The sequence below is a fragment of the Acipenser ruthenus genome, chromosome 4 (genome assembly GCF_902713425.1).
Source record: "Acipenser ruthenus chromosome 4, fAciRut3.2 maternal haplotype, whole genome shotgun sequence".
Classification (NCBI taxonomy): Eukaryota; Metazoa; Chordata; class Actinopteri; order Acipenseriformes; family Acipenseridae; genus Acipenser; species Acipenser ruthenus.
This window is the reverse complement of record NC_081192.1, coordinates 77,730,412-77,746,351: the sequence shown is the minus strand read 5'-3', so window position 1 is coordinate 77,746,351 and position 15,940 is coordinate 77,730,412. Positions and strand designations below refer to the sequence as shown.

The 15,940-nt window shown below is 36.1% G+C and overlaps 1 protein-coding gene across 20 annotated transcripts in view; it reads right to left on the bottom strand.

Annotated features, from left to right (window-relative positions):
* The window catches only part of LOC117400275 (CLIP-associating protein 2-like), a 151,557-nt gene that overhangs the window by 121,670 nt on the left and 13,947 nt on the right, over positions 1 to 15,940 (bottom strand). For all 20 annotated transcript variants that reach the window (XM_059022847.1, XM_059022848.1, XM_059022854.1 and 17 more), the window contains exons 2-5: positions 10,520 to 10,598; positions 4,662 to 4,765; positions 3,355 to 3,446; positions 2,710 to 2,785 (exon numbers count right to left, since the gene is read on the bottom strand). In XM_059022847.1, coding sequence (XP_058878830.1) covers positions 2,710 to 2,785; positions 3,355 to 3,446; positions 4,662 to 4,765; positions 10,520 to 10,598 — 351 coding nt within the window. The remainder of the gene's footprint in view (positions 1 to 2,709; positions 2,786 to 3,354; positions 3,447 to 4,661; positions 4,766 to 10,519; positions 10,599 to 15,940) is intronic.

Here is a 15,940-nt window from a genome sequence, read left to right as displayed (position 1 = left end):
CTTAAGGGGAGTTAGGGTTTGTTTTGTTTATGTTTCTGTAAAATAATAAAAATACTAGCACTGCCCTAGTCTTTTCTTACACTAGAAGACGATGATAAAACGTCTCAAAAATGGCAAGCAAACCCCACTGTGCCACAACATATTTATATATATATATATATATATATATATATATATATATATATATATATATATATATATATATATATATATATATATATATATATATATATATATACACACAGACGTGCTCAAATTTGTTGGTACCCCTCCACAAAAAACGAAGAATGCACAATTTTCTCTGAAATAACTTGAAACTGACAAAAGTAATTGGCATCCACCATTGTTTATTCCATATTTAACAGAAATCAGACTTTACTTTTGATTTTTTATTCAAAATAATATTGTAAATAAGAAAACAAATGAAAATGGCATGGACAAAAATGATGGGACCGCTAACCTAATATTTTGTTGCACAACCTTTAGAGGCAATCACTGCAATCAAACGTTTTCTGTAGCTCTCAGTGAGACTTCTGCACCTGTTAACAGGTAGTTAGGCCCACTCTTCCTGAGCAAACTGCTCCAGCTGTCTCAGGTTTGATGGGTGCCTTCTCCAGACTGCAAGTTTCAGCTCTTTCCATAGATGTTCGATAGGATTCAGATCAGGGCTCATAGAAGGCCACTTCAGAATAGTCCAATGTTTTGTTCTTTTCCATTCTTGGGTGCTTTTTGCTGTGTGTTTTGGGTCATTATCCTGTTGGAGGACCCATGACCTGCGACTGAGACAGAGCTTTCTGACACTGGGCAGTACATTTCGCTCCAGAATGCCTTGATAGTCTTGAGATTTCATTGTGCCCTGCACAGATTCAAGGCACCCTGTGCCAGGTGCAGCAAAGCAGCCCCAAAACATAACCGAGCCTCCTCCATATTTCACTGTAGGTATGGTGTTCTTTTCTTTGAAAGCTTCATTTTTTCGTCTGTGAACATAGAGCTGATGTGACTTGCCAAAAAGCTCCAGTTTTTACTCATCTGTCCAAAGGACATTCTCCCAGAAGGATTGTGGCTTGTCAATATGCATTTTAGCAAATTCCAGTCTGGCTTTTTTATGTTTTTCTTTCAAAAGTGGAGTCCTCCTGGGTCTTCTTCCATGGAGCCCACTTTCGCTCAAAAAGCGACGGATGGTGCGATCAGAAACTGACGTACCTTCACCTTGGAGTTCAGCTTGTTTCTCTTTGGCAGTTATCCTTGGTTCTTTTTCTACCATTCGCATTATCCTTCTGTTCAATCTGGGGTCGATTTTCCTCTTGCGGCTGCGCCCAGGGAGGCTGGCTACAGTTCCATGGACCTTCAACTTCTTAATAATATTTGCAACTGTTGTCACAGGAACATCAAGCTGCTTGGAGATGGTCTTGTAGCCTTTACCTTTACCATGCTTGTCTATTATTTTCTTTCTGATCTCCTCAGAAAATTCTCTCCTTTGCTTTCTCTGGTCCATGTTCAGTGTGGTGCACACAATGATACCAAACAGCACAGTGACTACTTTTCTCCATTTAAATAGGCTGAATGACTGATTACAAGATTGGAGACATGTGTGATACTAATTAAAGAAACTAATTAGTTTGAAATATCACTATAATCCAATTATTTATTATCTTTTCTAAGGGGTACCAACAAATGTGTCCAGGCCATTTTAGAATATCTTTGTAGAATAAGCAATAATTCATCTCTTTTCACAGCTTCTTTGCTTTATTCTATGACATACCAAAGGCATGCAAGTATACATGATAAAATAGCTTTTAATTTCATCACTTTTCAGGAGGAATGAAGCATTATTTCAATGAGCTGTAAGGGTACCAACAAATTTGAGCACGTCTATATATATATCCATTTTTATTTTATTCCTTTCTACATCTATATCCTAATGATTCATGATTAATGTTTGCATTGTTATGCAACCTGTTGACATTTTTATTAGTTGTTTAATATTTTACCATGTAATGAAGGTATGTTGGGTATAATAACAATAGGTTTATAATAACAATAGGTTTAAGAATTAATGTTAAATTGTGAAAAAAATAATCCCTTTAGTTTACCTCAGGGTACCTAAGGTAACAATTAAGTAAAAAAAAAAAAATAGAAGTTATTTATTTATTTATTAAAACACATGTTCATGTTTTCATATGTGTCCTTAAAATGTAAGCTTCTTTCAGCATTTATATTATTATTGTTTTTTTTTAATTTGAAATCGCCATTTGGTTTTTACCACATTTTCTCCCCAATTTGAAAAGCCCAATTTTAAGCCTGACTCACCGCTGCAACCCCCCCGCGCTGACTCAGGAGGGATGAAGACGAGCACACGCATCCACCAAAACGTGTGCTGTCAGCCACCCACTTCTTTTCACTCTGCAGGCCCGCTATGCAGCTACCTTCAGAGCTACAGCGTCGGAGGACCACGCAACTGGGCCGTTTACAGGCAGGCCCACAGGCGCCCGGCCAGTGTACAGGGGTTCACCAGTGTACAGGAGTTCATCCTTTCCTGGATGCGCCACTCAGGAGCCCCCTTATTTATAAATATTTTAACCAACATATTTTCTTGTCATAATGAAAAATATGTATCTAATTTCCATACATTACTATATCATTTAAAATATGAAAATGTTTTAAAGAATCAACTTTGTTATATTGACAAGAGTACACAGTAATGCTTACTTGACTGTTTGAATCTCCCGATAAGGTGCACAGGAATGGCATCAGCTTGTTTAACGTTAAGGGTTTAGCTCCATACCTGCAACAAAATAAAAGCAGTTTTACAGAAAAGAAATCAAGATGGGGGATTGTGGGTAACATATGTTCCTTACCAAGCTACAAGTCACACATTAAAGCCTACAGTATCAGTAAAAATAAAAACACAAGATGACCTAAAGTAATGATATACATATTTTTATTTTCAATCTGATTAATGGCTATACAATACTATACTAATTAGGGGAGTTAGTTTCCATTTCATGTTTAAACTAACATATTGAGAGTGTTTGTAAATAAGAATCTGAAAATAATGAATATGTGAAGAAATATTTAATATGAAATAAATACACCATACGGTACACTGACTATGATGTAAATGCCAAGGATAACATCGGCATGCATATCTTTTACAATGTTGAAAGTTTAAGCAAAATTATAAATATTTAACACTTGGCTATTAATTTTACAAAAAAAACCAAGACAAAACTATCAGCATGTCAGTAATTTTATTACAACCTTATGTAACCGTTTATGAATAAGTATTTCAAAGCATTACCAACATTCTTTACAACAGTAAATCAATACTGCCTATAGTATGTGTTGACTCACGTATTTAAGGACTGAATGAGACAAAGGCACACTCCTTCTCGACACCGAAAGTTCTTGTGTTTAAAACCAGTACATAAACGATCCCAAACATACTGTCAACCAAAAATAAAAGTACAAAAAAGAAAACAATTAGGTGTTGCATTTTGTAACATGCCAAAAAATAGCTGCAGAACCCCACATACCACTATGAGAAAACCAGATTTGTGGCTTATTTCATTAATGTGCTTGGTATGCGAGACACTACTTAATGTTTAAAATGTATTTTATTACTTTTAAATTAAATTTACTTTAGTTTTGTTCCTTACTTTGTATGAAAGTAGTACTTCAATGTTGCAGACCTGGAAATAAGGCTATTTATGCTTAAGGGTTTATTGTGAGTTTATATATGATTTCAACTATGTAACTATACTCAGACATGAACAAGTACGTTCCCCAGTAAACTAGAAAGAGGTCAAACTGCTATGCAAAAGGAGTCTTACTTGCTTAGAATTTTTGTAAAAACCTGTACTAATTACAGCATACTGCTGGCCATATAAGGAAGATATACTTGATTGATTTCTCAATCTCTGTCCTATAGGTGGTTCCAGTCTGTTTATTTTACAACAAAATGTAGACTATTGTTCCAGTTTTTAGGATATTTGTTATGCTTCTAAGGCAAACTGTTTATCTATTCAAGAAGTTCAGGCTTCATAATAAACAGCAGATTTGCAGATCCCAAACATGAAATCACTTGCCCATATTGTTTTTACATTCTTTAAAAAAACTGCAGTCTTCAGATTACATTACAAATCCTTACAAATTACATTTGGCATGTGTAGGGAGAGAATATGAATCAACTACCACAGGCACATATCAATAGTGCCAGGTCATTCACATTTCGTTTTTTTTTGTTTGTTTGTTTGTTTTTCAGTGTTGCACAATATGGTTATTATGCAAGTCATAAAATGAGTTCTGCTGTTCTAATTTTTTTTTTTGAGGAATATACAAGTTAATGAAAAAGAAACCGACAGTCAGTATTTCGTTAGAAATGTTATCAATATACTTGTTGAAGAAAGTCGAAAATAATTACTTTTGAACTGGACCCTTGAGTAAGTGATAGTTAAAACAAGACAGTTGGTTCCATAACTCATTTTAGAGCTTAAGACTGGTTTAATAATAATAATAATAATAATAATAATAATAATAATAATAATAATAATAATAACTTCCAATGTATGTTACAATAGCACATTAAAAACGCACATAGGGGCAGAGCTGGGCTGAGCATTGAGGCTTGCTGAAACTCATAAGGGATATCTGTGACTCACCATTGGTGGAGCAGCTTGGTCCATCAGCTTGAGAATGAGATTTAGTGACTGCTCTCGGACCTGGTCTTTGGCATCGCCCAGTCTGTCAATCAGCGCTGGAAGAACTACAAAGGACACAGTAAAGTTTGGATTGAGAAACATTTTAATTTTGTATGATTTCTTGTACAGGTAAATGGAGGAAAGCTTCACATGTTAAACACAACATTTTGCACCAAAGTGAGGCAGGGTGGTGTGAATAAAGGGTGTCAGATTATGTTAAACTTTTAAAACATATAAACTTTAGGATTAAACTCAAAATTGCAAAATTGCAAGACTGCTAAAGGAAAATAATATGAAATAAATGAGCTTACGTTGTACTATCCCTAGTCTACATGCATATTCAACGTGTGTCTACAAAGGTTCTACCAAAAAAAAAAAAAAGGGAATGCATTTGGTTCCAATGAAAAGACAGAATAATACAGGGCAGCAGTGTGGGGTAGTGGTTAGGGCTCTGGACTCTTGACCGGAGGGTCGTGGGTTGGGGGCACTGCTGCTGTACCCTTGAGCAAGGTACTTTACCTAGATTGCTCCTGTAAAAACCCAACTGTATAAATGGGTAATTGTATGTAAAAAAAATAATAAAATAATGTGATATCTGTATAGACTTGAGTATTTCAAAATGCAAACAATTTTATTGCCACTGTGATGCGGTACCGGAAATCTGGCATGGATACCTCCGGTCAGAAAGGACGATTTAAAAAAAAAAAAAAACTGCTGCAGGTCTTGTGAGAAAGGTTTGATTTGATGTGCAACTAAATATGGCCAGACGTGACAAAGAAGGCCTGGATGAAGCAGACTCGTTTCGCTTTGTCATGATGAAAATGGCCAGAAATATTTCACTTTAAAATTGAATGAACAAACCAAGAATCACAAGAATTATAATGAATCAAATAAAGAACTCACAGGTTTAATTTACTCCAACCCTGGAAATCCTTTCTGCCCCGTACTGAGTTTGAAAAAATATATTAGTAAAATCCTTGATGCCAGTGCCCCGAGTTTTTATTTACATCCTAGACGTCCTTAGCGAGCAGAGCTTGAAACATGGAAAATAATGTCTGTCACTGATCACAGGTGTGATGGAAGCCTTAAAATTGTTGGGCACCGTCTTCAAGTGATAGCAAACAGTGGAGCCACACTGCGCTTCCTCAGACAACGACAAGGACAGCAATAATCAAACACTATGTTGCTCGAAATCGCTTGCTGCAGCTCCACCTACTGTTCACAATGAAAATCTAAAAAAAGGGCCTGTAAATCTTCAAAACTGCAATTTCAATGGCAATGTTCAATTTAACATCTATAAATAGTGCTTCTTGTTTTTAATCAGGTCAATATTTATTAAAAATATTGTCTAATAATTTTTTAATTAATGTACTTTTTACTTTTTTCTTAAGTCAGGCAGAGGCAGAAAGATATTTAATAAAAAATATTTTTTTATTATTTAAAACATGTTTCTATGGGTTTTTTTTTTCTATTTAGTTAGTTGACCCATTTTATAAGCACTATAAGGCACTTCAGGATGTGGGATATACTCTGATATCACCATGCCCTGGGCGGTTAAAGCAATGAGGCTAAGCCTTGTGGCTTATAACGCAACCGGGGCGTGGTGATATTAGAGTATATCCCACACCCTGTCATGCCTTATTGCTTACATACTGTATGTATGTGATGAACTAGAAGATTTAGAGTCAAGCACCCTGAAGGGTCATGCATTGCCAGTATCACTCACAGCCCTGTCATTCTTTGCCATCGGTTGTTTGTATGAAATCCTATTATACACTCACAGGTTATTAATTTTGATGAAGTGCAACCGGGTATGGAGGATATTTTAAGCCAAAAAAAGATAAATATAGTTAAATACATACAGTGTGTATGTATATATATATATATATATATATATATATATATATATATATATATATATATATATATATATATATATATATATATATATATATATATATATATAATAAATAAATATCCATATATTTTAGTATTTATTTTAACTGTTCATTGACTGAAATCCTGAAATTACGTAAAAACTGTCAGTTGCGTCATGAACATAGGTTTCTCATTTAAATACTTAATTGTTATTCCGCCACCTTTCTGTAAATTGCATCCATTCCACCTGTCGGAAAACAGCAGAAAAGTTTTACATTTTTTGAATTAAACAACGTTCAGGGTAAGTCGGGTTAAAACACATGGAGCCAGCTTGTCAGAAGACACTTTTGATATTCAGGGCCATTGTGAAAGAAAAAAACAATTATTTCATACAATATGTAAAAAGCGAAAACCCCCAAATTTGTTTTTTTCGGGGCATCTACATAAAACTGGAATAGCACCGAAAAATGAAATTAATAAAAAAAAAACAAAAAAAACAGAAGCCCTAATTAATCTGAAAATATTTAAATAAACCCTAACCCTCCCTCAGTAACAAGGCACAGTGCATTAGACACATGTAAGACAACTTACAGACTGTTGTGATGGAGATACTCAACCTTGGCCAAAAAAGCAATTCACGACAAGAAAAAACATACTGATCAAGGTTTTCATTTTTCACCCAATTTAAATAACTAGGTTCCAAACAAAACTCTAGAGGTTTGTCAGTTACACAGATTACATTCAGGGCCTTCATAATCACATAATAATTGCACAGTACCTGAAAAGCTTAATTGTATCAAATCACATTAGGAGATAAATGTTTGTTAAAGATTAGTATAAAATCCACGCATTTATTGTGTTTACCAGGTAGAGCATGACAGATAGACAAATGGACACACATAATCAGCTCATAAGGGCCTGAGAAAATACATTTGCAGGCTCACATGCAAGCCAAAAAGTAATACATTTGAATTCCTGTGAGCACACATCACAAAGTAGAAGTGTGGTAATGAAACTTATGATGTACGAGCGTGGTAATGTTTTTAACCCAAGCACTTCTCCAGAAACACTGATGTGTTCAGCAAGGAATGCACTACCGGCTAAAAGCAGAACAATGCTCTGCTCCCCGACAACAGTTGCTACAACACCAGACTGTTTCCTAGGATATGAGCACAATGTGGCTCATTCAACCAACTCCATTCAGAGAGAAGAATATCACAATTAACCTACTGCACACAGCTGGATTTGAAAGACACAGACAACAGTTACAGCTAGATAGAAATATTTATTCTACTTTTACATTGGCCTGTAGCTTTAAAAATTCTTCCGTAGGAGGAGCTTCCAAGAGGCAGTATGTGCAGCAATCCTTAAGTCAAGTTGTACATGTCTCTATAGACCACTTACTCAGGCGTAAGGAAACTCTGTAAGGAGCGCATTTAGCACAAGTTATACTTACTGTAATGTAGGTCATGGTTATTGTGCCTTGCGTGATTCTGTTTTAAAGTACATAACAATAGCGCAAAATTTGGAAATAATAAAATAAACAAATTCAATGACAAAAGTTTCAACTGAAAAGAAGACTGAAAAAGACTGTCAAAAGTATATATATATATTTTTTTAAAGGTTAGGCGCCATTGCTGCCTGTAACACAAAAATGCTGCCTCTCCCTTTAAAAGCATGTGTCAATATTTATGAATGTGCTATGACATCATTATGTATAAAAAAAACTGGGTTAGAATGCAGGGTTAGAAACTAACAAAATTGTGGTACTTAAGGACGTAGCTTTTGAAACTTGCTAGTCCCCGAGTCATAATCGACAACAGCTGTTGGAAGTTGAACCAACAGAATCCTGCTCGTAGCAGTGAACTAACCAGAGACCAGGGCTGAAATCCATTTCTGTGACCTTGTAGATCAATTACCCAATGAATGAGATGGCTGGGTTGTGTTTTCTGTTAGTGGATGACTTATTGAGGCTGTTTCTCTCTCTTGTTTTGTTACTATGGTGCTGTGGTGCACTTCTAAGAATACACCCACTTTGACACAGGGCTGAATCTAGCTGACAGATGCAAAAGTGTAGAAGTAACAAAAAGATGCTAATTACAGTCACTCCCTCTCCTCCACCTCACCACCTTATTTCTCCCTCTGGCACAAATTAACCTATACAGCAGACATTAACTACCGTTTACTCAATTACAACCATGAAATCAGAACGCACCTCTTAATCTTTTCACCTAAGGGTGTGTTCACACTGGTTCTGTTTAGAGCGTTTGGTCCGCACTCGGTACGGTTCGGTACGCTTGGTGTGTAATGTGAACAACAAAGTCCGCTTGGGAAATTAACCGTACTGAGTCCACCTAAAGAGCTGATCTCAGTCTGTTTGGTAACCGCACAGTCTGGTTCGCTTGCTAAACATCAATGTGAACACTTGCTGGTCCTTTTGCACATAGGAAACAAACTATACAAGGTATATACTGACTTGAAGTAAACATTTCACACATAGTTGAGTTCATATTCTGAGGAAACAAGCAGAGCAAAAACAAAAGCACGTCTTTGGGAAATGCATGCAGTTTTCACAGGAATGTACATCAGGGTTACCAGACATGCCATGAAACCGGGGATTGTCACCGTTTCAGCCTTAATTTGTTGTCCCTGGTCGGAAACAGTAAAATTGTTAATCGTCCCAGTTTTGCTATTGTATTAAAAAATTTGTAACTAGGAAGTGTACTCCTGGAGGGGAACATTCAAAATGAAATGTACTGCAGCTTACTTGTGCAGTAGAAAACTGCCATTCATTAAACTTAGCTTTCAGATTGTGATAATGAAAAACAATAGTTTGGAAATATCTAAACTATATGATACTGTGTTTACTGTTGTGTATTACATATTGTAAATAACAGAATGAACTCACTGAAACTTGTTTTTTACTGAAACAAATGGCTGTTAAATGCTCAGACCAGGACTCCCCTACACTGAATATGCAAGCTGCAGCATGCCATTTCTCATACAACTGGACACAATTAAAAGGTGCGGTCACCAATTACCTCCACAACACTTGCAAAATATCTCAAATATAAAATGCAGTCATCCGAATTACCTATTCAACAGAATGAAGCAATAAACAAGTGACATTTAGTAACATAAGGTACTTTTTTGTTTTTTGGGCTAGAAGCCATTGGCTGCTAAAGATAAAAGTTAGTCTGGAGCCCTGTCTATGCTGCTGGTTGACAAAAAAAAAAAAACATATCCTACAGTATACGCTATCAGACTAAACAAGGATAGTACCAATCGTCCACAATTTAGGAAGTTGCTACATCTTAAATATTTTGATTTACTGGATCAGAACCACTTTTTCAAGCCAAAACAAAAAGGTCTAAAATACAGAGAAGCTTGCTTTGAAGTCAACAGCAAATCAGATTTAAAAATACCAATGTCTTTAAAAGGCTGCAGTGTTTCTTCTGCAATTGCTGTAAGGTAGGCGATCACAACACAGTTCATCCATTTTGAACTCGGTCATTCACAGTGTCCGAGATGGGCAGGAGATGGTGGCCTAGCGAAGCTGTGTGTGTAATTTGATTGTCCTCCTCTGTTCTTGGCAGTGTGGTACTGCTGCTTGGCACTCATTATTATCAGGTTGAGCTCAGGTTAACAGGAGCAGAGACCAATAGAATTAAGACTTTTATTTCACCCCAAATCATTATTTCACACAACAGGGTCCTTTTGATCAAAACAGCAGCAGGATGGCAGGTATCCCATGGTGAAGTTCCTATCCACTCATAGTTTATTTACAGTTATGTAACAAACATTTACAATCCACTAAAAATACAGCCTTAACCTATTTTATTTAGTTTTCAAATTCAGATGCAGCCACAAATAGCTGGTCCACTTGTGTTTAAAATATACATTTCAGAAATTGAGTTTAGGATTGGAACAAATCTACTTACCAGTTCCTACGTAGCCTTTAAAGCGTTCTGACAGCCGGTCTACAAATGCACTTACAAGATCGATCCCCAGTAAAGTCACCTGAAAAAAGAAAGGAAACGTAATTAATCCAATTACAGCACCCAGCATTGAAAAAAAATAAAACACACTCAAATACTTGAATTTAAATACTTTATATTTTGATGGATTAACTGACTTATAAATTACTTGTTAAAATACATGTTTAACTTTTGACAGCTCTTTTTTAAAGAATAAAAAAATGGTTCTCTCCAAACAATCTAAATTCACTAACAAAAACATGGATTGAACCAGCGCTGCACACCATTTTGTTTTTTACTCTTTAAAAATGATACAGGAATAAAACGTTACGCAAGACCATGCCACAGTGGTAAATACAAAAGTATATAACATGGTAAAGTAGGTTGTGGCCTACTGTAAAAAACAAAACAATACACACCTCCATAAACCCCCAAATTACTTCTAAATAATGTCTAGTAATTTTAATCACAATTGCATGAAGTAAAACTATGTATGGCCACCTCCACGGCATAGGTAACCAAAGATATGCATCCCTAGTTTGCATCTCCACTCTGGCACGCACTTGCCGATTCTTCCTGAGCAACATCCGAAGAATCCGACCCTTCCTCACCAACTATGCTACCCAGCTCCTGGTCCAGGCCCTGGTACTCTCCCGCCTAGACTACTGCAACTCCCTCCTGGCTGGCCTCCCTGCGTCCGCCACCCGTCCGCTCCAGCTCATCCAGAACTCTGCTGCCCACCTGGTGTTCTCTCTGCCTCGCTTTGCCCACGCTACTCCACTACTCCGCTCGCTCCACTGGCTCCCGATCACCGCTCGCATCCAGTTCAAGACTCTTGTACTAGCCTACAGATGCCTTGACCAGACTGCACCCAGCTACCTCCAGACCCTCATCTCTCCCTACACCCCCACTCGACCTCTCCGCTCCGCCTGTACTAGAAGACTAGCTCTACCTCCGCTACGCTCCCCTGCCTCCAGAGCCCGCTCCTTCTCCACCCTTGCTCCGCAGTGGTGGAATGACCTTCCTACAGATGTCAGGACTTCCCAGTCCCTAACCACATTCCGGCGCCTCCTTAAGACTCACCTCTTCAAACAGCACCTGTAGAACTCCTCTGTTTGTATCCTGGGACACTATCACCCTTCATTTAAATGTGCTTTATTTTGCTCTTATCTGCCTCCTATTTTACTGCATTTAATCCTGTACTTCAGAATACTGTAATCTGCCAAGTGTTTAACCTGTAGTACTTTGTATTTAATCATATCCTGATGTAACTATCACTATTTAATCATATCCTGATGTAACTATCACTATTATCTGCTGTATTATTGAATTGTGGTTTGTCACACTTGTACTTTGCTTGAACAAAAGTTATTGTATTTCTTGCTCTTATTATATTACTTGTATTGTAACACTTGAAATGTATTTGCTTATTTGATTGTAAGTTGCCCTGGATAAGGGCGTCTGCTAAGAAATAAATAAATAATAATAATAATAATAATAATAATAATAATAATAATAATAATAAAACAGATTGCTTTGTACATTACAGAAATGTCAAAAATGGCTGCTTTACATTATCAAAAACATTAAGCTCAAGATAAAACTATAATTACTAACTAAAACTGATCCAAAGGGACTCTGTATAACTGTCGCTTTGCACTGTGACTTTTTGTGTATTAAACACTGAACACATATTCAACCAGCCGCTATTACTGTTAATAAAATGCAGCCGTAGTAATAAACAAAAACCGTCTAAATATGATGACTATGTATGTTTACCAGAGCATTTATACTCCTAAAAAACACAGAAACACTGTGCTTCACTGATACGACAAGTTAAAAATAGTAAAGACCATGCGCAGCACAGACCGCTCTCCAGGCACAATCGGCAGACACCTGCTTCACCTATATATCAGTGTGGAAACCGACGCAATCGAAATCGCGCATGCGCACAGCTGGAAAATGTGGACGTGATGGATTCTGTGTTTTTTTGTCTTTTTCATTAGCGGTTAACTTTGAGCTGTTAAACAAAGATTAAGTAAGTATACATCGTAGTTTAGAGAATATATAATACTTTAAAAAAAAAGTTCAAGATCATTATTTTCTATTACTTTCATTTTTATTTGTGCATTTGAGTCGTCCTGCGTACCCCCGGTTGAAAACCCCAGCTTTACAGTATGCGGCAATGGAAAATAAAGCTTACCTATTGCCATTGGGGGATCTGACAGGCTAACACTGAAATGGCCTTGCTCCAAGAGATAACAAAAGCACTGAAAGAGAACCAGCATGCAGAAGAATTCCATTCTTGTACCGCACAGGACCTTTAAATGAAGCTTAAACAGCTCACTTCCAGTAGAATGCACTAAGACCCATGTATGGTAAAATGGTTAGAATGTGAAGTATGCTGTTCAGAAGCTCCCTTCTACCCCTGTCTGAATTTCAAATCACTCTCACCAGGCCTAACACACTTACCGAATGCATGGATAACCCGGTCAATAGGAAATATAATAAATAAATACCTGTAGCATTTTTGCCCTAATACAGTTTTGTAGATGTTTAAAAATAGACCAACCTACAGCTGGCTTGAAAAATGAAATTCCTTGTAAGAAAATGCTTGCCTGCTTGTTTGATGTTTGTTGTGAAACTTGGCAAGGCAACCAGTCCTTCAGATGCGTTCTATGGGAAAAACATCATGAGATTTGAAGATCGCCTCCATGGACAACAGACTATTGTTGTCCTGATTAAACAGACGTAGAGATCTGTATTATGCATGGAGGACATCTTCAAATCTCAAAGTTCTATGTTAATGCAGGTTGCTTTATATCCCAAGATTCAAGTAGAATGCAACAAAAAAAAAAAAAGGAGCAGCAGACAAATATAAAAAAAAAATTTCTATAAAAAGAAGAGCATTGTCAGCTATCAAGTGAGTTGACATAAAAAGCCGCATCATTGGTTACAGCATCACTAACTAGTATTTTTTGCTTCAGGTTCTCAATTTAAACACTTTTAAAATGCATTACAAAAATATTCTTAACCAAGTGAGTATTTTCTGTATGCAAAGTATACTTTGGGTTGGAAATGTTCATTGGTTTTGTAAAAAATTAAAAGCTCGGGCAATGAGAAAATGAAGAATAAGCGAGCGTTCTTGCCACTTCACACAATGATACATAATGAAGTAAACACACCCATATTGTAAAAGATGAATTCCCATTAAACCAGGTTACCTCACTTTCCTCTGCAAGTAAAGGAAAGCAAATTACCAATGTGCCTCAGGGATTACCGGTTAAGTATTTACGAAGAAACAGGATGGAATATTTGCAGTAATTCAGTAACTAGAGTAATTAAGGAAAAACTGCAGGGGCTAGGTGGCACAGTGGTTGAATACAGTATTGTACAGTAGCTGGTCACCTGCAAAAGATAGACTTCCAATCCAGGTTAGTTAAGTGACTTCAGTAATCATACCATACTTTCACATTAGAAAAAGATCTATCTTGTGTACAAAAAGGTTGAACAAACTAAAGTTCTCACTTTTCTACAGCAGATCAGTCTTTGTCAAGCCAACAGGTTTTAGGGCCAACATACCAAAAAGTTAATACCAAACATTCTAGGCTAATGTTCCCTCATTACTGGGCATAAACACTAGTGTCAGAGCCGTCTACTGGTTAGGAATGTGCTGGGCTTCATAATGCAACATTCTTTAAAAAAGGGTCCCTTCACCAATGCAGAGATTGACTGGAGCCTACAAAATGAAGAGAAGCATTTTACAATTACTGACTCAAGAGAGCTTCTTGTGCTTTTCAGCAAATTGCTAACCAGAAAGTATGTATAAACTTGGCAGGGACAGTGCTTTACATGCACTTAGTCAATGTTTGTTGAAAAGTTGTCAATACAATCTCTAAAAATGCCATAAATGCTCACATATTTGTACCAATATATAGAGTACACCAAGTGTTAATAACCTGATCACCAACTGTCAAGGTCACAAGCAAATGACAGATTATGCCAGACATGCATCTACTGCTGTGGAATTTTGCACAGATTTTGAACATTCCAAAATAATCTATATTCTGAGGTAGGGGTGAATTACATGGTGAAGCAGACCACATGTCCACTTTTCAACAGGATTTTAAAAATAATTCCTGGAGTTGTTTTCCCAATATGTGGTTAATTATACATTAACCAAATATTGACAGATAAAAGGTAGGTGTGCCAGCAAACACAGAGCAGTGTAAAATGCCCCACATGGTGAAAACGTGTCGGTATTTTGCAAAAAATGCCAATTTTCAAGACCTTTGATCTGCAACTAGAACAACATCATTTGAGGAAGAAAATGTTGGACAAATTGAACAGTTATTTCTGATTAGGGTTTTATAATCCAATACATCTGGTACAGGATTAATTTTTAAATCTTCAGTAAAAACTAGAAATGAGGAGGGTTGTGATGCCTTGGGGCATTATATAAGGGTTGAATGATTTCTAAACATTGCAGGGATGGAAATAAGATTTCCACTGCACAGCGGTTTGATCCATTCCTGGTTTTACCGAGTTTAATAAGATACACATGAGGTTGTTACTTATACACTGTGGCTAATCAAGCTTGTATTAACTCATTTCCATTCCTGCATCAAGTAAAATGGATGAAAACACATGTGTTCTGCATCAATGAGATGCCCAGGGACTGAAACAAAGTTACACTGAAGCAATGTCTGCTGCATAGAGACCAGACCTAAAATAAATATTGTTATAAATATGGTTTGTGAAAAGTAACTATTACTTGAAAATAATTAAATACCTATCACAGAAAGTAACTTATTTGAAAATATTTAAATACAAATTGTAAATAATTGAAAATATTTAAATATGGTTTGTGGAAAGCAATTATTTGAAAATATTTAAATACGAGTAAAGTAGTTGAAATACATTGAAATAGTTTAAACTTGTCATAAATATGTAACTGTAACATACAGCAGTCTAATTATTATCCTGCATTCTAAGCAGGTTAAGCCTTGTCCTTAACCACTCAATTATCTTTTGGAAAATGCTGTATTTCAATTAAATTTCATTTGATCAATTAATTGAATATTTGAAAACAATGACATATCTTTAACCACTGGCCTGTTTTGAAGTTATTGAATTGAACATGTTGAGCATTTTCCTCATTAGAAATCCTCCTCAACCACCATGTGGTAATTACAAGACTTGGTACATAATTACACATTTAGGGTAATAATTAGATTTTAGTTTTTGATTATTCATTAACGATAGATAGATAGATAGATAGATAGATAGATAGATAGATAGATAGATAGATAGATTCAAATAACTTACATATATTTAAATCTTTTCAAATAGTATTAGTTTTCTCAAAAAAAATGTAAATATGTT